Source organism: Mchenga conophoros, linkage group LG4 (assembly GCF_057382185.1).
Source record: "Mchenga conophoros isolate Kocher_MC1m ecotype Shallow Benthic linkage group LG4, M_conophoros_male_GT1.1, whole genome shotgun sequence".
NCBI lineage: Eukaryota > Metazoa > Chordata > Actinopteri > Cichliformes > Cichlidae > Mchenga > Mchenga conophoros.
Window position 1 is genome coordinate 6,508,375 of NC_140529.1, and position 23,141 is coordinate 6,531,515.

The following is a 23,141-nucleotide window of genomic DNA, read 5'->3' on the forward strand; positions in this document are numbered from 1 at the left end:
ACTGACTGCTTGGAGATCTGTGGCTCACTCCTGAAGGCAGTAATCATTAAGCTGAAAAGTCTTGAAGAATAGATCAGTGTCTGGTGTTCTGAGTATTGTCGTTGTCTTCCTTTATCAGCCTGAAACGTCGCAGACAAAGACTTGGCATGACGTTCCTGAGATGAGGGCTCCTGCTCCCCATTGCCCAGTAGTGATGAATGGAGGACAGCTCAGCAATCCCCATGTGTATCAGGATCATCACAAAGTTCATCATCTCATCTTCAACAGTGGCAGAGGTAGTTTGGATGTCCTTTAAAGCAGCGGTGCCTAACCCCCGGTCCATGAAAATATTGTCCATGGCGCAAAAAATGTTTGGGACCGCTGCTTTAAAGGTTTCAGTAAGTTGGCCTGGTACCTGCTATCATGTTTAAATGGTGAGCACTGGTACTCAGCCAGGGCTGGGTTTTCCTGATCAGGTTTAGTTGGCTGTCCGTTGGCTTCTTCTTCTTCTTCTTGGTGGGCCTCTTGGCTTGTGATGCTGGCTAGTTATCATCCTTGTCACTGCATTGTTATCCACAAGCACCTCAAGTACATACTCCACACACTTTCTCTTGGCAGAGTGGTCCATGTCACATAGGCCTGGAGTGTTGACATCGTGGGTTGGTGGGATAAAGTTGGGCTCTTCACATTTTCATCTTCTTCCTCCGTACCCTCACATTAAATGGGCAGAATGGGACAACGACATTCTCCATCATTCCGTAAAAGAGTTGATTAGGCTGCTATGTAACTAAAGAGATAATGTAGTTGAGTCAACATCAAGGCCACTTTTAACTATTTGTGAAGGTAAAGAGAATAAGGTCCAAGGTCCAACAGACCAAACCCACACAGATTTCATTATTAGTTTTCATAATTTCTATAAATGTGTTATCTTCTGACGGGAGTCCCTTGGGTTGAAGAACAACCCTTCAACCATATGATATTTGACTTTTAATAATTTGCCACTGTTATACATATGAAGTCCTAACCTTCAGTGTTATTACTGTAGGGCTGTAGTTTGAAATGGTCCAGGCCACTGGTGATTAGTCAGCTATCATGACTTCATTGTGAGAAGCTTGAAGTTTGCAGATTGGCTGGGAGAACTCTACGTGGCTCGACGTCCTCATGGAAAGGCATGGGGAAGCCATTTTTGGATTTCCCGTTTCACCAAGTTACCAAATACAGTAACCTCTACTGGGAGAAAAAGAGCTTACATCATGTTTGATATTTTGTCACCAAAATGATGGACTGAGGAACACCATCAAGTGCAGAGTGTATTAAAGGGCGTCTTGCGATATACGTGATTTGTGCTGTTGAGTTGCATTAACTGAGGAAAGGAAGGAAATGACAGGAACTAATAACTATGATACTGATTTCGATACAATTTCAAGTAAAGATAATTACTCGGCATTTTAATGAGTTGAATGCTTTGAAACACATCACAGACACACACATACATATATCCATTGTTGTTTATTGGTCAGTATTTTTCACAGGCAATAATAATCATTGTCATAATAGTGCACTTTTCCTCTTTTGTAATTATACTACAGACATTTCTCTTTGTCATTAATTGGGTGAGCTGTTTTCTCGACCCCACCCTCTCCTACGCTCCACCTCCGCCCTCCATTTATTTCTCACATCATGAATTTCTCCAGAGTGAAACATTCTTTTTCTTCTGTGTGGAGTGTGGGTCACAAGATGGGAGTTGGGAGTGGGGCTTGAGTGGCGGAGCAAGGGCGGACATGGAGGAGGGACATGATAGGAGATTATAGTCGTACAACTTTAACTGCAGAAGAAGAATGAGCAATAATGATGAGAGGAAGAATTGTATGGTGACTACAGTGTCAATAAAACATAGTGAACGCTACATAGATATGGATGGCATACAATGGAGACAGGCACACAGCGTATACAAATGTATACAGCATCTTTGTCGAAGTATACTGGGTATAAAATGTATACAAGAGGGGTGGTTATATACGGAGGTGAGATATGTGCATGTGGTGAGGGATAGGATGGGTGGAGCAGGAGTCCAGGAATACAAAGGGGAGGAATGGGAGGAGGAAAATGTAGAAAATCTTAAGTGAATAGGTGGAGGATAAAGGAGGAAATGAGTGAGGGGGGAGATTTCTTTCAATAAGGGAGTTTTGCGCAATCAAGCCAAGCGCCCTGTTGTGTCTTTGAATGGATTAAAATGCAGTGTTTGCTCAGTGGAGCAAAATTTAGAAGGTTCCTTTCCTCTTCTTATTTCAATCCTTTAGCTCTTTTTCTCTTCTAAGTGGATGAAAGATGAACCTTTGTTTTAATAAAAAGATCTAACACTACCTTTTGTGTATTTGAGTGTGCAACTTTAACACTCGCCAAACTCTGACCTGTCAGGTGTGTGGATCTCACTGCTGGGTTTTCCCACAGGTGTACATTATGAGAATGGGAATGGAAAAAAATAAAATTTTTGAAGACAGCACAAGTGATTGTATCCACTAAAAGGGAAAGATGTCAAAACGTCATGAGGGGCTCTGCTGTGAAAACTTTCATTTTGCAGCTTCTTCTTTTAAACTATTTATAGGCAGCTGAAGCAGAATTTGTAAAAGCAACCAGGAATATAGCAAAAAAAAAGAAGGAGAAAAAAAAGATGTAATGACAAACACGCCTGAAGGTCAGTGAGGAATGAAGCTGGTTTGCATGAAACTACACAAAATGTTTTACAAGGAGTGCACATGACTGCTCTGTAAACTGTTAGCATTGTAATACTTGGCAGTGTTTGAGCTAAATGTCAATGTTAGCATGCCAAGCAAGTAACGTCCTCTGGGGCTCAAATATGAAGCCAAAGTAGAAGCCCAAAAACTACAGTACCTCAAATGTCCACATCAGTCCCATCGATTTCCATATTAAAATGCAGAATAAACTCATTTACACGGTGGTACAAAAATAAATAAATATTTGTTTTCTTGTTAGCTAATATCCCAGGGGGTGACACTTTATATAACTTGCCCTTACATAATTTCTTAATAATAACATTAAGAATGAATAGGGCTGTTTTGCGACTGGGTTAGGCCTGTAGCCTTTTGCTAGCTATCACCTCAGCTAACTGGAGACACTGTACTGGTATTCTAGAGCAGTTTAACGCAATTATTTGATAAATAACATGGCTTGGCTTTTGTTCAGAGTGAAATTATATTTTATTAGACTGTTAGTAATAATTAAGAAGTAACTGTGTGCAGTGTACCCACAACAGTTACACACAGTCTGTAAATGCACCATGCTAACCAAACATGCCAATTCTTAACTGATAGCTAACTGTTAGCTCAGCAATAGTCATTGGTAGCTCTGAAACAGTAAGATTGTAATTGCTATGTGTATATATTGTTAATATGCAAATGTTCAGCAGGTATAATGCTCACCAAGTTCTTTTTTTTAGATGGGCCTAATAGCATGCTAACATTTACCAGTTAGTTCTAAACACAAAGTGCAGAAAACCACCTAGAATACATGAATTTGGTGCCAAATTACTAAGCCAATTTAGTGGACAAACTGGAATTTTCCCACTCAAATCAATTCAATAATTAAGATAATGATGCTCCTTTTATCCACAAAGACACATATCTAACTGGGCTGAAAAGGACCTTTAATTTGAAAGGCCTTAGCGTGTGTGTTGTACATAGAGACACACAGAAACACGGACTTCTTTGTTACAACAAGTAATTACATAACATTCCAGCAGATTATCATCCTGCTGTCTTTTCGTTTGAGGTCTCAATTAAGAAAAAAAAATTGAACTGAACAAACACCTAAAAGAGGCAAAGACTCAGCACTGAAGGTATTTTATGTGTGTGAAATCTTGGTCTCGCATTATAAAATGGACATCTCTAATGGCAAAAATAATAACAAAATAAATCTAAAGTGCAGAATCACAACATAAAGCTTAAAGGGCTGTTTTGCAGCATTAAAATGTTAGAATTTTAAACAAAAAAACTTTGGACTAATTGTTTAGTTTTTGTCTGCAGTACCAGACATCTAACTAACACTTCCCTGTCTTTATAACCACCTATATCCATTATTGAAAATAATCCAGGAATGCAAATAAATACATACACAAATACATAAATACATTAATAAATAAATAAATAAAATTTTTCAATAAATAGACAAACAAACTATTTCTGCCCTCTTAAATAGTTTCAAAAACGTTTCTTGACATTCACATGGTTGGTGCTATCTTGGTGTTAGACTCTAAAACTTAAAAAACTTAAAAAAACAAAACATACCCATACGCAAAAGCTGGATCAGAGTATAAAAATGAAATACAGTAGAAACCAAAAAAAGCATCTTTCATTCCTTAGATGTGGCTTCATTTTCCTTGCCAGGCAGTTTGTGTACAGAGTCTTTATGACTACAGACACAAAGCAGTTATTTGTAACCTGCCAGTTTTGCATTGTTATCAAAGGAAATGCAGCTGAGGATGGGTTTCTGTTGCCCAGCTGTTGGGCAAAAAAGCAAACAAACACCTGGGTGTCCTGTTTAAAAAGACTTCTTCCACATTTACCTTTAAGAGGACCTATTATGATTTGTATGTCTAGTGTTAAGATATATTAATGCAAACATATTAATACAATGAACATATGTAAATGTAATGCCAGTGAGCCAAAGGATTTCAGTCAACTCACAGTACAAGTTGACATCAACCAGAATGAGTTTCTTTTCTTCATCTGCTACAGTCATAATTCAGTCAGTACAGTTTACAAGCTCTGGGTCCTGCCCCTCTGCAGGCTTCCAGAAACAAGACAATTGGAAGAAAGTGGGCTTGTAGGGAGGGTCTAAAACAGGGGTGGGCAACTCCAGGCCTTGAGGGCAGGTTTTAGATGTGTCCTTGAACCAACACAGCTGATTTAAATGGCTAGATTAGCTCCTCAACATGTCCCGAAGTTGTCCAGAGGCCTGGTAACGAACTAATCATGTGATTCAGGTGTGTTGACCCAAGGTGAGATCCAAAACCTGCAGGACACCGGCCCTCGAGGCCTGGAATTGCCCACCCCTGGTCTAAAACGACTGAAGGGTTACAGGTAGGATTTTTAAAAGATTAAAGAAATTATATTTTAAAAACTGTAAATCATGCAATGATGCTCTAGTGTTCCAAAGTAGAAATATCATGGTCTGGAAATGAGCATAGAAGTTCCCTGCAAGTCATTTCTTAATTGTCTTTTCTATTGAGGGAGAGGTTTGAATTTTTCTCAGTACAATATTCACATGCACATATATCTGCTGCTCGGTAGAATCAGCGCCCTACCCTGCATATAAAGGTTTAGCAAATATTGAGCTGTAGCTCATTGTATTCTAAATTTATCAAAATGAAATTGTCATATTTGTCCAGCATGTGCTGGCTTGTGTGTAACTTTTAAGAAAGAAATATCAGGAATTTTACAAACCACTTATTAAAAAGAACTACAAAAAGGAAATTACATATCTGCTAATTTCAATGATTCTGTTTCAATCTATTTAGGTAACACAGAAAAGGTAGCTAAACTATAAAGCTAGCAGTGTGTACAGCCATCCAAGAATACTGCATGAATGCTAAAATCTGAATAAGGGTGGATAATGTTTTTCCATCGTGTCATCGCTGTCTGAAAACAGCACTGTTCATGCGAAATGGATAAGATAACTGAGTTATTTGCAGCTTTCAGAATTCGGAACTTCATAAATAAAAAAAATAAAAAACAGTAGATATACGACTCATTTTTCTAAACCAAATTACTTGACTGCCATCTGGTTGCAGTAAAAAGACATGTCAAGCCTAAACTCCTATTGTGTGCGGGATCTCTACGTAAGTAGCCATTTCCAGAATTTATGCCAGCGGGATGGTCAGATGGTGATGTGTAGTCACATTTCAAGGGAGATATACATCAGGTTACATTACAGATTGTAGCACAGTGCTTCAGTAAAGCCTTGATGGATGCTCAATCATCCAAGGAAATCATCCAAAGGAAAGTTAAGCTAAGTTAAACGATTTGCTGATAGTGTGTTTCAAAGTTTAAAGGCTGGCAGTTTCACCAAAATTTTAATGACGATCTGTGTAGGTTCTCACTCATCACCAAGTCATCATTAAGACATGCTACCAACAATCAGAAATTGAAGACAAATTTACTCACAACACTTTTGGGTAGCTGGAGCTGTTTGATTCAAGTTGGCCTTTATAAAGACACGAAAAACAAAAATGGAGAGGATGTGTAGATACATAAACAATCTCTTAGGACCTAATAAGTTCTAAAAATATGTTACTGTAACTTAAGTCAAGCTATCAGGTGAATATTTGTGGGTTTCCAATGTGACCGTATCCTGACGCTGGTTGGACTAACACAGACTTGTGTTAGAGCAAGGACAAAAAAGGAAAAACAGAGAAATGCTGAGAAGCTTAGATAAGACAATCAGCATTTGACAGGTCCACATACTTGCAAGGCCTTCATGTGCAACTGCTGTTTGTGGAAAAGGAGACTGGTTATTTTTAACGCTAAAGCTTCATACTAGCTTTGTCTGAACGCTGGCGTGCACTTTGCCAGGGAACAAAGATTTTGTCACTTCTTTGTTGGAGATCCACTTATGGAAGGTAAAGCTTGATTTAGACTTCTGCAGGAAATCTACATCCTAACTTACGCAGTAACCAGAAACAACCAGAAGGTTGCAGCGTAGGGTTAAAATGGGGTTCCGATTAGGGCGCAAGTTTAAGACGTCATAGCCAGTATGTAGAACAGAACTACGGTGAACAATAAAACCATGTGTATATGGCATGTGAATGTTATATGAGACAAACCTCTTTTAACAAAATATTTCTCCAAGATTGCTTTGGAGGCTTTTCACAACTTGTTCTTCTTTTCTACTACTGAACGGATACTGCTCAACCTCCTGTGTTTATGTATCCACCTTTTTCTCCCCTAGCATTGCCTGTGGTGTGTCCTAGTGTCCTTAAAATGGGGCTAAATCTAACTGGATATCCACTTTTTCTTCTCCTTCATTAAAGGCAATATGGTATCATAGCTTTAAATAAGTGTAATTCAGAAATGACTGTGGGACTTCTCATACACTCAAGCAAGTTGTGTTTGTTGATTAAGATATTCACTTTGCTGTAGGGTTATGTTACATAGCTACATCAGATCCATTGTCAGCACAGCATTAAGTTGGCTAATAATTTAAGAATTAAATCCATTTTCACAACCGAGTCTAAAACAGGACTCTCCCTATAGCTCTTGTTACTTTCATTCCTTAACGCAGCCTTCAATTAGAAACTGATGAGACGAGAGCAGAGATGGTTTCCTGTCATGTTAGGTGATGCTGAAAAGACTTGCTGATTCATGAGACAGCCAGGAAATGAGGAATGAGAATGCCTTGATGCGCTCCGTCACTGACCAACATCTTCACGAGCCACTCTGACTGACGGGTGGGAACTTGATTGTTGAGTTTGAACAATGTGTTGCATGTGATTGGTCAGTGGGAACTTCATGTGCTTTTTTTTTCGATCCATAGGAACAGGTGAACTAAATTTCTTCTATTTTCATAGTAAAGTGGAGCTTTTTGGACATCATTTGTTTTTAGGCTTGTCCCACCAGGGTGAAGCTATCCTTTAGGGCTAATTAGAGATCAGCTCCAGTAGTCTCCAAAAATATACATTTCTGAGAAAACGAGCCATTTCAGGGGGAAATCTTCATTAAATCCCTAGATCAGCTTCAAGGAAAATCTTCTCCCTTTTTCCATCCCATTGCTTAGGACTAAAAGTATGAAGCAAGGCAGGAAGTAAGGAAATAGGAAAGGAAAGAATGTGGAAAGGACTAAAGAGAGGAAGAGAAAAGGGCCCGGCATAGGGCCCTCACTTCTCTTCCACAACATTCTTTTCAAGGGTGAGCCTGTGTCCCGTTGGACGGCGAGAGTCTGGCCTTGTCTTTCCCCGACCCTCGTCTTTGTAAGACGGCTCCGCTGCTGCTTCCGCTACTGCTCCCCCCGTCTGCCGCATGCTCCCCCTCTCCCCGCTCCGATCCGCTTTCAGATCTCCTGGAGTTCTGACGTGTAGGAGTGCTGGGCTGGCGGGAAAGCTGACCGTTCTTCTCATCTAAACAGCAAGAGGTAAAGTTAGGGAGAGATGAAGTAAAGCTAACAAGCTACTACTCCGTGTGCTGTTGGTGGTGTGTTGGTGCTACTCACCAACCAATGCCTGCACAGAAGGCTGATCATGAGTACTCAGTAACTGAGCTTGAATGGTTTCCACTACCCTTTTGAATCTGCGGCTCGGACCTGAATAGAGGAAAAAATCAGTATGTCACTTATGAGTTAGTATTTTAGGTAAAAGGACAGTAGTCTAAAAGTCCAATTTCTACTGGGTTTATCCACAGACAGCATAAAAAGTGGAAACAGCTTCTGAGTCAGAACAATAAAGCCGATGTGAAAGCACCTTAAACCTGCACCAGATGACAATATCTCTGGTTGGAAAGCGACTTCCTATCCTTTGGAAGGAATTGAAAAACAGCTTTCTGAACTCGACCTTCGTGAACACTTACCTGCTGAGTTTATGGGTTCAGTAACTCATTTTGGGTCATGTTTGGCCCACCCAAACCTTTAATCAAAACTCTGATCATCACACATGGAGAATATGAAGTATTTCTTTGTATTTTCAGTAATACAGTTTGATCTTCTGATCATTTACTTGTTGAACTGCGCCATTACATGCTTGACCGTTCTTTCCTATGAGGAGATATCCAAGATGAAAAACAGGTCAAAAACAGGAGTGTTGGTAGCAAGAACCAAATGGATGAATTTGTTTTATTAGATGAGTTTGTCCTGTAAGGCTTTCCTAGTATATCTAAGCTAAATACCAAAACCTAGATGAGAATACCTTTATCCCTTTTTATTTATCCAAAACAATAATTAAAAAAAGAAAAGACAAATCCTCCAAGTATCAATAAGTTCTTAATATGCAGACCCACATGGAATACCTTCATTGCCCACTAGAGGGGCTCAGCTATTAAGTAAATTCTTGGCATATCTCAGCATGATGTGTGTGACAAGTGGAGGACAAAAGAAGAGGCAGCAGGCCTAAAAGCTATCTATAGCAGATGAACAGTATGTGAAAGTCATGACCTTAAGAAACAGGAAGAAATCCAGCAAAGACCTGGCACAGGACCTGAGAGCTGAACTGCCCTTCAGTTGATCATCAGAAATGATCTCAGTGGAAGGGAAACAGGGCTGAGGTTGGCCAAATTACACAGGAAGTATCTTGATGCATGCTCAGTCATCCAGGTAAGTAAATCTCCAAAAGTTGATTCTGTTCATCTGGACGTAGCATTTTGTGGGAAAAACTTCTTCAGTCTCAGCTGACTGCAGGTTTCCGATCTTATAAACAGTACATTTGCATAATGACTGAAACCAGCCGACTGAAAGAACAATGGGCTGGGAGGTCAGTTCCTTAATCTTAATTATGCAAATTCTCATGACCACTGACCAAAACCCACTGATCAAAGCCCACTGATCAAAGCCCACTGATCAATGGCCATGAGTACCATTCACAGAGAGTTGGGGAATGGCTGCAATCACAGCATTGTAAGATGGTGACAGATGGACCCTTAGGCCCCTCCTCGATTCAGAGATGGTCTTTCCCTTTTCACGTAAATGGCCTCCTTGACTCCGCCCTCAAACCAGCGTTCCTCCCTGTCCAGGATGTTACATCCTCATCATTGAAAGAGTGTCCACTGGCCTGTAGGTGTAAAGACTGCAGAGTCCTGGCCTGACGAGGTGGCTCTTCTGTGTTGTGCCATCCGCTTCGCCAGAGGTTGTTTGGTTTCCCCGATGTATAAATCCTGACAATCCTCCTGGCACTTAACAGCGTACACTATGTTACTCTGTTTGTGTCGGGGGACCCGATCTTTGGGGTGGACCAATTTTTGGCGCAGCGTGTTTTGGGGTTTAAAAGCCACAGAGACCCGGTGTTTAGAAAAAATGTGTCTCAACTCAGCTTTCTTTAGGAGCCTTTCCTGCTTTGAAAAAGTCCAGCTGGGATAACCACATTTACTCAGGGCCTTCCTGATGTTCTTCTGCCTCCCTGGCTGCTGTGTCAGTGGGGCTGGTGTTCGCTCTGTGTTGTAGCGTCCTGATGACACCCAGTTTGTGCTCCAGTGGATGATGAGAGTCAAACCTTAAATACTGATCCGTATGTGTAGGTTTACGGTACACGTCAGCTTTTAGATGTCCCCCATTACTGATGGAAATCTCACAGTCTAAGAAGGCTAACCTGCCACTTTTCATATCCTCCCTGGTGAATTTGATGGGTCGGTCCACTGAGTTAATGTGATCCGTGACATGTAGTATGTCCTGAGATTTGATTTTCACCCAGGTGTCATCCACATATCTGAACCAATGGCTTGGTGGTGTTCCAGGGTAGCATAGCAAAGCCCTCTTTTCCACTTCTTCCATGTACAAATTGGCCACGATGGGTGAAACTGGGGAGCCCATGGCACACCCATGTTTCTGCCTGTGGAACTGACCCCTGTATGTGAAGTAGGTGGAATGAAGACACAGTTCCAAAAGCAAACACACTTGGTCGATGCTGAGAGTGGTCCTGTTGCTGAGGTTGGTGTCATCCTGTAATCTCTTATGGACTACTACTACTGTTTATAATATTTGGGGAAACCTGCAGTCAGCTGAGACTGAAGAAGTCACTTGGATGAGTGACGAAACGTTTCTCCCACAAAACGCTACGTCCAGATGAACAACATTCAACAATCAACATTTGGAGATACACAGGAACTGGACTGAAAGTCAGTACTAACACGTCTTTGTCAACATGTGCTGAGAAGGTTAGCAGAAAGGTACAACAGTGACAGTACTATCTGGAAAGTGTCTGATTAGATGTCTAATGGCTTCATTTTTCAGCATGACAATAATACTAAACACACTTCCAATCCAGTAAAAACATAACCTGGATAGAAAAACGCACAATGGAACACAATCGGTTATGGATTGGCCTCCCCAGAGCCGCGTGGGATCATCTTGACAGAGGACAGAACAAAAGGCAGCCAACATCCAAAGAAGAGCTTTGAATGTCCTTCAAGAACCTTGGAGAACTATTCCTGAGGACTACTTAATAAAGAAATAAGGAGAAAACATGCCTGAGAGTTCAAAGTATGTTGAAGAATAAAGGTGGTCCTACCAAATACCGTCTGTCAAGCTCAACTGCACATCACTGCACACATCTTCTGATTTCCACAGCAAAATCTAAAGACTTTAGTTAGCACTGTATTTTCCTCTGTTAGCTGATAAATCAGGTGCTGTTATTGGCTCAAACATGATGATGTCAGACCCAGTTTAAGTGTTTGTGATCGTTTCAGTAATTTTCTCTATCTTGTATTTGTCACCTTTAGGAATGCAGTCAACCATCCTCACAGTGGATTCAAACAGATTGTGAAGGAATGAAATAACACATGCATATAACAGAGAGTAATACAGTTTCATTAGTGTCAGCCTTGCTGTTTCTTGCTCCGAACGCTGTAGATCTTCTAGGAAAACAAGCTGGGCTTTTATTGTGAAGCAGCTGCAACAAAAATAGTGTATTTTCCAATGTGTTCATCACTGACAGTGACTTCTCATCTAATACTATAAATCTTAAACTATAAAACGAGACGTTTTTCCTCCATTGGTTGAATATTAAATTTGTTTTAGACGTATCACATGGCTAATTTCCCCCCTTTTCCCCTTGTTTAACCAAACCTTAACTCACAGAGGTTCTGCTTTAATCTGCTGAATGGGTGAGGTTGCAGAAACTGAAGTATGCCCCTGACACAGTGCAGCATTCATTTGCATCTGTCTGGTAACTCCTCACATGTGGAAGCGTTAGGACTCTGGTCTCCTACCTGATATTAAAGTGAAGGTCACGCTGTAAATGCCCAGCTCTCGTCTCCCTTCTCTCTCTGCTCGTTCCCTCTCTCGCTCCCTCTCTCCCTCAGAGAAAGCGATGTCCACCTACGGGAGGAAAAGGACTGTAAATCAAAGCGCCCACGTAATTGCTGCATTTTTGAAAACGCTCACTTTCTTTGTCATTGGAAATTTTCAAATTCTACACATAGTGACACCAGATTACCTCGGCTAAAGAGTTTGTAAAATAAACCGAGCAACCTTCAGCCGTACTCCATGGAAGATTAGACTATAACATTTTTTTTATTAATTTTAATTATTATTTTCAATTAAAATACAGGCAGACAAAGACTTTCAGTGGTTTACCACTTTACATATGAATAACATTTCTGATCTGTACACTGTGTAAGGCAGTATTTGTGTGTTATCAAAATAATAGGTCCGACTCAGCTGGGTTTGTGTTAAATAAAACCAAATTTAGTGCCTGCTTCATTCAGCACTATCAGCTGCTTGTGGGCCACACGGGTCCCTGAGGGTAATCACCTGCTACAGCTCCATGACAAATACATACCGTTACTTAGAACATGAAGGTGACATTACTGTACTGTAGTACATTTGATGCTTTTCTTTATATGATCTTCAGTATATTATAAGACCTCTTCGAGTACACTGCAGCTCCCAGTTCTTTGATAAAAGCCTGAATAATGAACGCCATTACCAGGTGTGTTGACCCAGGGTGATATCTAAAACCTGCAGGACACCGGCTCTCGAGGCCTGGAGTTCCACACCCCTGCTCTAGTGCTTGGTTTAGACTTCTTGTTGGTCTGATTGTCTTTACTTGTTTTCATCTGTGGCTTGTTCCCCAGTTGTCTCCACTCATACAGGGAGTGCAGAATTATTAGGCAAATGAGTATTTTGTCCACATCATCCTCTTCATGCATGTTGTCTTACTCCAAGCTGTATAGGCTCGAAAGCCTACTACCAATTAAGCATATTAGGTGATGTGCATCTCTGTAATGAGAAGGGGTGTGGTCTAATGACATCAACACCCTATATCAGGTGTGCAACGTCCTTTCCTTTGGCAAAATGGGTCAAAAGAAGGACTTGACAGGCTCAGAAAAGTCAAAAATAGTGAGATATCTTGCAGAGGGATGCAGCAGTCTCAAAATTGCAAAGCTTCTGAAGCGTGATCATCGAACAATCAAGCGTTTCATTCAAAATAGTCAACAGGGTCGCAAGAAGCGTGTGGAAAAACCAAGGCGCAAAATAACTGCCCATGAACTGAGAAAAGTCAAGCGTGCAGCTGCCAAGATGCCACTTGCCACCAGTTTGGCCATATTTCAGAGCTGCAACATCACTGGAGTGCCCAAAAGCACAAGGTGTGCAATACTCAGAGACATGGCCAAGGTAAGAAAGGCTGAAAGACGACCACCACTGAACAAGACACACAAGCTGAAACGTCAAGACTGGGCCAAGAAATATCTCAAGACTGGTTTTTCTAAGGTTTTATGGACTGATGAAATGAGAGTGAGTCTTGATGGGCCAGATGGATGGGCCCGTGGCTGGATTGGTAAAGGGCAGAGAGCTCCAGTCCCACTCAGACGCCAGCAAGGTGGAGGTGGAGTACTGGTTTGGGCTGGTATCATCAAAGATGAGCTTGTGGGGCCTTTTCGGGTTGAGGATGGAGTCAAGCTCAACTCCCAGTCCTACTGCCAGTTTCTGGAAGACACCTTCTTCAAGCAGTGGTACAGGAAGAAGTCTGCATCCTTCAAGAAAAACATGATTTTCATGCAGGACAATGCTCCATCACACGCGTCTAAGTACTCCACAGCGTGGCTGGCAAGAAAGGGTATAAAAGAAGAAAAACTAATGACATGGCCACCTTGTTCACCTGATCTGAACCCCATTGAGAACCTGTGGTCCATCATCAAATGTGAGATTTACAAGGAGGGAAAACAGTACACCTCTCTGAACAGTGTCTGGGAGGCTGTGGTTGCTGCTGCACGCAATGTTGATGGTGAACAGATCAAAACACTGACAGAATCCATGGATGGCAGGCTTTTGAGTGTCCTTGCAAAGAAAGGTGGCTATATTGGTCGCTGATTTGTTTTTGTTTTGTTTTTGAATGTCAGAAATGTATATTTGTGAATGTGGAGATGTTATATTGGTTTCACTGGTAAAAATAAATAATTGAAATGGGTATATATTTGTTTTTTGTTAAGTTGCCTAATAATTATGCACAGTAATAGTCACCTGCACACACAGATATCCCCCTAAAATAGCTAAAACTAAAAACAAACTAAAAACTACTTCCACAAACATTCAGCTTTGATATTAATGAGTTTTTTGGGTTCATTGAGAACATGGTTGTTGTTCAATAATAAAATTATTCCTCAGAAATACAACTTGCCTAATAATTCTGCACTCCCTGTAGTCCCGTCTACCCTATTTCCTTTGATGAAGCATCTGTGTATCTCTCCTAGTGTATTCTCTGTAAATGACGATTTTTTTTATTTCTTTTTTTTAAATTTTTTGGATATCTGTTTCTTGCTTTTTGTTATTTTCTCTGCCTTGACTCCAGCATTTGGGTCCTTCGTTCTATAAATTGGCTAGCTAGCTAGTTTCACTCGTTTTAACAAGTCGGCATCGCATCTTACTTCGTCTGTCACATAAGGCCTCCACTTCAAAATAGGTTAATTTTGCTCTGTTTTGGTTCATTCATAGAGCCAAATATTTGTCCTTTGTTCACATTTACATTTTAGTTTTACATCTACTTAGTTTACAGGGGTGTCCAAAATCATAGCATCAGGCTGCTTTTGTAGACCGATTACATCACAGTGACGCGACGAAGGCTGTCCAAATTCGAAGACTCCTCCAAATGCGTCCTTCATTTCCCCATTTTTGAAGGATGGGTCGGTGTATCCTTCGTGGCCCAACCTATCCCAGAATGCATAGCGCAGCCAATTCCAGTTTCCAACAATGGCGGCAGCTACAGTGGGGCAAAAAAGTATTTAGTCAGCCACCGATTGTGCAAGTTCCCCCACTTAAAATGATGACAGAGGTCAGTAATTTGCACCAGAGGTACACTTCAACTGTGAGAGACAGAATGTGAAAAAAAAAATCCATGAATCCACATGGTAGGATTTGTAAAGAATTTATTCGTAAATCAGGGTGGAAAATAAGTATTTGGTCACCTCAAACAAGGAAAATCGCTGGCTCTCACAGACCTGTAACGTCTTCTGTAAGAAGCTTTTCTGTCCCCCACTCGTTACCTGTATGAATGGCACCTGTTTGAACTCATCATCTGTATAAAAGACACCTGTCCACAGCCTCAAACAGTCAGACTCCAAACTCCGCCATGGCCAAGACCAAAGAGCTTTCGAAGGACACCAGGAAAAGTATTGTAGACCTGCACCAGACTGGGAAGAGTGAATCTACAATAGGCAAGCAGCTTGGTGTGAAAAAATCAACTGTGGGAGCAATCATCAGAAAATGGAAGACATACAAGACCACTGATAATCTCCCTCGATCTGGGGCTCCACGCAAGATCTCATCCCGTGGGGTCAAAATGATCATGAGAACGGTGAGCAAAGATCCCAGAACCACACGGGGGGACCTGGTGAATGACCTGCAGAGAGCTGGGACCAAAGTAACAAAGGTCACCATCAGTAACACACTACAACGGCAGGGAATCAAATCCCGCAGTGCCAGACGTGTTCCGCTGCTGAAGCCAGTGCATGTCCAGGCTCGTCTGAAGTTTGCCAGAGAGCACATGGATGATACAGCAGAGGATTGGGAGAATGTCATGTGGTCAGATGAAACCAAAGTAGAACTTTTTGGTATAAACTCAACTCGTCGTGTTTGGAGGAAGAAGAATACTGAGTTGCATCCCAAGAACACCATACCTACTGTGAAGCATGGGGGTGGAAACATCATGCTATGGGGCTGTTTTTCTGCCAAGGGGACAGGACGACTGATCCGTGTTAAGGACAGAATGAATGGGGCCATGTATCGTGAGATTTTGAGCCAAAACCTCCTTCCATCAGTGAGAACTTTGAAGATGAAACGAGGCTGGGTCTTCCAACATGACAATGATCCAAAACACACCGCCCGGGCAACAAAGGAGTGGCTCCGTAAGAAGCATTTGAAAGTCCTGGAGTGGCCTAGCCAGTCTCCAGACCTCAACCCCATAGAAAATCTGTGGCGGGAGTTGAAAGTCCGTGTTGCTCGGCGACAGCCCCAAAACATCACTGCTCTCGAGAAGATCTGCATGGAGGAATGGGCCGAAATACCAGCTACTGTGTGTGCAAACCTGGTAAAGACCTATAGTAAACGTTTGACCTCTGTTATTGCCAACAAAGGTTATGTTACAAAGTATTGAGTTGTATTTTTGTTATTGACCAAATACTTATTTTCCACCCTGATTTACGAATAAATTCTTTACAAATCCTACCATGTGGATTCATGGATTTTTCTTTCACATTCTGTCTCTCACAGTTGAAGTGTACCTCTGGTGCAAATTACTGACCTCTGTCATCATTTTAGGTGGGGGAACTTGCACAATCGGTGGCTGACTAAATACTTTTTTGCCCCACTGTACTTAGTTTTAATATTACTCTTATTATTCTTTCTGGGTCACAAAATAAACTTTTAAGATATTTTCAGGCAAGAATGTAGCTGTGTAAACTTCAAATATCTGCTCTGTTTATCAAGACACCACATATTTGCATATAATGCTCCGACAGTTTCGGAGACGTCTGTTACCCACCAGCTTGATAGCTAGCCAGGGCGAGTAAAGCGAACTCCCGGCACATCGTTTCAAACCCCCCACGGGGGTAAACTCTGGGTAAACAGGATATATGAGTCACTTAGATAACTTAAAAATGTCATTGTTTGGCTTTTTTCAGTGTTTTATTTGTTCATGAGTAAATCGGTTTGGCTGTGATTAAAGTTATAGTTTTCACACAGCTGAATAAATGTCAAACGGAAAACTGACTAAACAGAAGTGTGAGATGGTCGAGGATTTCCGCCAGTGTCCTGTTTCTTATATTTTAGATAGCAAGGAGCAGACGGCTGAGTTTATTAAACTCCACCGAGACAGTGGTGACGCAAAACTGAAGACTAGACCCATTTCACAGCCGCTCACTTACGGCCTACCCGGCCTTCGGAGGACCCGGTCCACGTAGACCATGAAGGCCGGGTCCTCAGAAGGATGCAGCCTATGAATTTGGACAACCCCTACATCTACCATCTAGACCACTCACTGTACATTTACATCCCTCAAAGCTTCTTTTGAAAAAAGTGTTAAACAAAGATCCACAAATGGGGTTTTAAGTACTTTTATAACCCTCAATTCTTTTAAGGAAGGAGTATTTCCACCAAAAGGTTTTAGAACTTCAAAGCGTTCATCAAAAGTGCTTATTCCTTACAAGACTGACTGACAACATGCAAAACACTTCTGTTAGAGCTGAGGAGGTAATAAGAACGGAGTAATACTTGGAATTTGACAGGTTTCTGGAAGACAGAAGGACCACCAGAGGACTTGTATTCTGCCCGGAAACTATTCTGAGACACCACACTGTGGCAGAGGGATGGGATCTGCAGAAGACAAAGAAAAAAGTGATGCCAAGTTATGACGATCGAATCTCAAATTTGTGCGTTTAACACCGCCGTGGGAATCGTACTAATATGTCGAAGCTTATCTAAGTTTGTCTGCACTCACGGAGAGAAAAGCTTGGACGATGTCAGCCTTGATAGAGCTGAGCGGCTTGTCTCTGATCAAGACAAAGATCTGCTCCTCTTTCTCCAGCGTGATGAAGTTACCAAACCAGGACCGCTTCACCAGCCTGCAAATTAATCAGATTAGTTTCAGTCACACGTTTTATACAGTACAAATAGAAAAATAATGGCTCACTCATCCATAAGCACTGACACAGCACAGAGATTAAAGGTTAAATTCACTAAAAATGGACAAGAAAGCACAACTACAACCAAGTCAGTCGATAACACAGTAATATCACACGTCACAGTGGAGAGCTAAGCAACATGTATTTTCATCCTTGATGTGTCAGCCCACAGTAACAGAGTTGTTTTTTGGCTTTTGGGTGAAGCACAGTAAAAGTGGTAAAAAGTTACCTGGTTATTTAGTGAAAGATGACTGTTTACTGTCATTTACTCTTTTTCAGATATGTTGCTGCTGAGTGTTTTAGGCTGAACTGCAAATCAAAGTCTAACAGTGTCTAAAACCATATAACAAGCTCCACATGTTCTCTCTTTCTAATATGATAATGTAAGTCAGGCATCTCTACGGTGGCCTGAGAGGTCAAATGCACTGCAGCTTAAGAAAACACCAGCAAATGTTGGTGTTTTTGGACAGGAAATAACGTGACTGAAACCAGAGCATGTAAAGGAGTCCTCTGAGAGAGTGCCGTGAGGGACAAAAAGATGAGATTCATTTAATACTGTAGATAAATGTTTGCTATCAGCTGTTTGCTATAAGCTTGTCACTTCTGCAGCTGGTCCATGACGTTACCGTCTCTCCAAAAAACACTCGCTCGAGTGTTTGTTGTGTTTTGAGTGCTTTTGTAGCATTTTTCTATGTGTTGGTGTTTTGTTTTTTAATTTGAAGTGCTTTTGGCCAACGTACATCCCCCCAGTAGAGGTGTGCCATATTGTAAATTCTGGTATTGATCCAATACTAAATACTTACATGGCCTAAACCGAGGCCGATACCAACAGCGATATGTTCAACCAATAAGTGCAGCTTATGTAGTGGAGGGCAGTGTGTCATGACTTACGAGATAAATCTTCACCACTAAATCTCTGTGATTTTTACTTTGAACATTAAAAAAGTTCAGACAACAAAAAAACCCTGTTCAGCCTTTCATGAAGTTTGAAACAAGCTTTGTTGGAGACCTGGAATGTCAATGTGTCTTTCTCTAAACGACTTTGGGTCAGCTGTAGGCTACGAATAAAATCAACAAAGGTTACATTGTTTTTCATTTTCAAAAAAAGAATTCAGTCGGCTACATACTGAACACAGAGGATAGAAACAAAGTATCGATCTTGTCGCGCCAGTATTGGTCCAATACTGATACCAGTGCTGATATTCAGGCTATTAATATTTTCGATCTGCCCACCTCCTCCCCAGAGTGTGTGTTTGAATCTTAAACTTAAGATACTGGAGCAAACTTACTCTCTGCTGTGTTATAATAAACTAGCCCTTTAGCCCTGTTCTAAATGACTTATTTCAGTGTGAAGCATGGTGTGAACATGATGCTTCAAACTCTCAGTTTCTGAATGTTTATCTGCAAACAGCAGCTTTAACTTGTGTCTTAAACCAATGTCTATGGTGATTTTGGTAAAATCGTGACTTTTATCTTGGAAAATGGCTTGCAAGTGACGGCTAATTAACAAGGAGTTAACGTGCCATACCTGTTCTGTTGTCTGACAGCAGAAACAGAAAAATTATATACATGAGAAGAGCTTTAATGGAAAGTTGGCTGTATTAAAACACAGTAAATGCGAAGAGAGATAGTAGCACAAAAGCAAACAGCGCTAAAGAGGTGAAAGCCAGCTAAGTGTAGTTTGCACTGAAGCACAAAAGGCAAAAGAAAAGATGAAAAAAGCAGAGCAACCAACAACCAATACACAGTTCCTGCATATTGGTTTCAAATCGGTCTTAAAACTGTTGGCTGTGCCTCAGCATTACACTTTCAACACATCTGTGTGCTGTGGGGGACAGTCAGTGCTGATGTTGACTGTAGCAGCATTAGATGCTACGTGCTAACACAAACCGGTTCTTTAGAAATAAATAAACATTGTTGTATTCACCCTGGCAGCCAACAAATGTTTGATATTTGTTTTTTGGCTGTGACAGTTTAGAGCTAGCAGGAATGGCTCCATTCATTCTGAATGTAAGAGATCAACATCTAAAAATTGCTGCTCATTCGGTTACGACATCAGAAATGACTGCAAACTTGAATTGTTGATTCAGAGACAAGCCCACTGATCTATAGAAGGAAAGGAACAAAGTGAGAGGATGATCTGATCGGTGATGGGGGATGGGCTTTTCTCTTACTTTGTGGGTCTTTAGACATGTAAGTGAAAGAAGGAGGATTTTGCAAAACACAGTGCGCCCCTTTGAGTTGTAGGAAAGAAAACTGATTGAATGTGTGTACTTACTCTGGGCTGGATTCTGGCGTTAAGCTGGACATATCCTCTGATGTAGGAACTGGAGTCAGAGAGAGGGAAAGAAAAGGTCAGTAATTCTTGATGACAGGCTCAAATGTAATTGCTGTAATTACATATTATTAGAAAATAAGATGTTACTTAACACTGCCCCAGGCATCAGGCTGGAACACGTGCTACTTTCTTAGTAACAATAGATTCTATCTTGGATTCATCTCTTCATAAGATTCATTTGCTCTTGGCTAAAAGACTATTTTCTTTAATTGTGTGTCTTAAACTCCTTATTCACCTTGTAGTTTGCGCCTGTGGAAGCGCGGAGAGCCCAGAAGGTTGTTCTTGAATGAGTTGAGCCTGGATCTCCAGTGAGCAGAGCCCGAGGCAGCCATCCCACCACTGCCCCCCGGGCTGGAGGGCGGGGTCAGCGACAGCGAGGCAGCTCCGTCCGCTCTGGAGGAAGAAGACGAGGAGGAAGAGGAGGGAGGGGTGGTGGAGGAAGGGTGTTGGAGTTGGTGCACAGGCGTGCCCAGCGGGGTGGGCAGCGGCGAGCCTTGCGGTGTGACCTGCGACACAGGGGGAGGGGTGGCAGAGGAGTTAGAGGACGAGTGGACGTTCTTGGACTTGAAGACAGATGGTGACGGGAAGTTGAAGAAGCGTGGAATGGGGGAGAGTATAGGGGAGGGCGAAGGGGAAGGGGAGCGTGGTGTCTGGAGTGGGAGGGACTTCATGGTGTGAAGCTGGGGCCGTTCTGCGGGGCCTTTTGAGGGCAAGGTCTGGGTTTTTGGGTCAGGCGCCGGGCGGGTAGGTCGAGGGGTGGTGGCACTTCCTGGTTTGGGGTCTTTGGAGGAGGAAGCGGAGGTGGAGGTGACTTCTGATTGGCTGAAAGTGAAGACCGGACTCTGATTGGTAGACAGAGAGAGATGGAAACAGGTACAGACAGATGTGAGAGGAAGAAATGGTCATGAAATATGATTCATGGATATGATTTATCAGCGAACCTCATCGAGATGCAACAACGAACGATGGAATTAATTACTTCTACTTCTATCATAAATGTGTATCTGTCAGACACTTTTTACCCATGTCAGCATGAGAACAGAGATCTTTGCATGAGGCAGCATGACATGGCAATGCATATGACTCAGGATGTAACGATATGATGGCGAGGCATGAGAAGCGATGACAGCTTGTGATATATATGAAAAAGTCACAATACAGGAAATTTGTTTTTGTCAAGACGTGAACTGATGATGCATGTACTAAAGCAACTGACAACACACACACACAGACACACTATTTGTGTTTTACTGGTACCACGCTACAACACACTACCTTGCAGAAAAGCACGTGAGAATGATATTTAATGATATATTAATAATACTAATAACTACCAAAATGTAAGTTTTCCATGAAATTATACATTAAATAAACATTCCGTTGATAAATTCCTAAATGATTAATTATTGGACCTGTGATTTTGTATATTGCAGTTACATTTTATTAAATGTATTTTGGGCAAAGAATAATGTTTTTGTATGTGTTTGTGTGTCTTTAAATAACCATCTGAATCCAAACACAGCCTCACACTACTGTTACTTTAGAAATTCAGTTTTTAGCAAAAGATATGGAAATGGAAACATTCCTGCTGTGGAAGAATCCACACTTTGTCTGCTAGTTGATATTTCCAGCAGCTCATTATGTACAGTCTTTGTGTCCAGCTAAGCTAACTTTCTGGCTCTACTAGCTTTATGCTAATGGTTTATCGTTTAAAAAGTTAACTCTTCGTTGTAGTGCTCATAAACAATAACAGCAAATCTGCGGAGCGCTACATTAGCATATGTAGCTAATACAATAAAACTGAGAAACTGTGCACCTGTTAGCAAGTTACACTGTATCAAATCTGAGAGAGTAATGAAGATGAGCTGTAGCTTAGTGTCCTTACAAAAACAATAACTGTATAAAGACTCTGTCACATGGGTGCACATTACAAATGAACTGTAACAGTCTGTGCCACTCCTATACTTTTACACAATCATGTTGTCAAATAATATAAAATACAGCATATGTATTCTGAATAGATATACGTTGGTTATATGGACTATGTTTAAAACATTTAAAACAACTAAACAGAAAAATTGCCTAAACCTAGCCACCGAGATCCACACAGAAACAATATAGGGTGAAGTTCTTACCCTGGGACTGCTAAGAGGACTGGAGGACAGACCTGTGGAGGCCCCACTGACTGAACGAGACCTTTCAAAGACAGCAGAAAGTAACACATGCGCTCAATCATCAAAAAAATATTCTGGCAGTTTGTAGCTCTAATCTCTTCCAAAGCTGAACACTTTGTTCTCACTTGTAGTTTTAAACAGTTAGTACCTCTGGCTGTATGCATTAGTGTCCAGGGCCCTGCGAGGCGGGGTGGGAGAAACCTGTTCTGTGACACTGAGGACCTCTAAACTCTTCCTCTCCGGACGACTGCGGCCATAACGATTCAGCATGGGGGAGTCAACACGCTTCCTGGGTGGGTCTGCGAGACAAAAATATTTGTGAATTAATTGAAATGGAAATGCAAGAAATAATTAAAAACATCTCTGGACATTTTCAAGAATAAATAGTAGCATGAACGAAGGTCAACATATACATTTAGAGCTTTACATCTTATTTTTTTATGGTCAGGACGATCTCACCTATGTCATTCCTTGGTGGCAGATCCTCGTCCTCACAGCTGGGGTATCGCTCTTTCCTGTCCAACAGGAGGTAGTAGATCATCTTTTCCTGGTTCTCCCTGCAGAAACAAGCGTAGTAAAGCAGGAATTAAATGCTGGGGGGAAAAATGTAACAGCCAAAAGGTCAGTCTTTGGTCATCATAAAGACTTTACAAAGATGTTAAAAAAGACGTGCAAGGCGATGATGTCTTTGTTTGATTTCATGGATTGCTAGTTAAAGTTCTACAGGACCTGAAGTGTTTTTGCAGGATTGTGTGCTAGTGGTCATTAAAAAGAAATGACTTTTTTAACCTACCTGTATCTATGTCTAGCTAGCTGGCTAGG

The 23,141-nt window shown here is 41.4% G+C and overlaps 1 protein-coding gene across 2 annotated transcripts in view; it reads right to left on the bottom strand.

Moving 5' to 3' along the window:
* Positions 1-1,475: 1,475 nt before the first annotated feature.
* LOC146575413 (serine/threonine-protein kinase BRSK1-like) overlaps positions 1,476-23,141 on the bottom strand; it is a 37,886-nt gene continuing 16,220 nt past the window's right edge. The window contains exons 11-20 of one of the 2 annotated variants that reach the window (XM_085270116.1): positions 22,779-22,876; positions 22,468-22,618; positions 22,281-22,341; positions 20,381-20,651; positions 20,086-20,134; positions 17,624-17,747; positions 17,398-17,499; positions 11,901-12,009; positions 8,203-8,292; positions 1,476-8,110 (exon numbers count right to left, since the gene is read on the bottom strand). In XM_085270116.1, the coding sequence (XP_085126242.1) occupies positions 7,896-8,110; positions 8,203-8,292; positions 11,901-12,009; positions 17,398-17,499; positions 17,624-17,747; positions 20,086-20,134; positions 20,381-20,651; positions 22,281-22,341; positions 22,468-22,618; positions 22,779-22,876 (1,270 nt within the window). In that variant the 3' untranslated portion in view covers positions 1,476-7,895. Of the gene's footprint in view, positions 8,111-8,202; positions 8,293-11,900; positions 12,010-17,397; positions 17,500-17,623; positions 17,748-20,085; positions 20,135-20,380; positions 20,988-22,280; positions 22,342-22,467; positions 22,619-22,778; positions 22,877-23,141 lie in introns of both variants that reach the window. The other variant, XM_085270114.1, reaches the window with a different exon arrangement.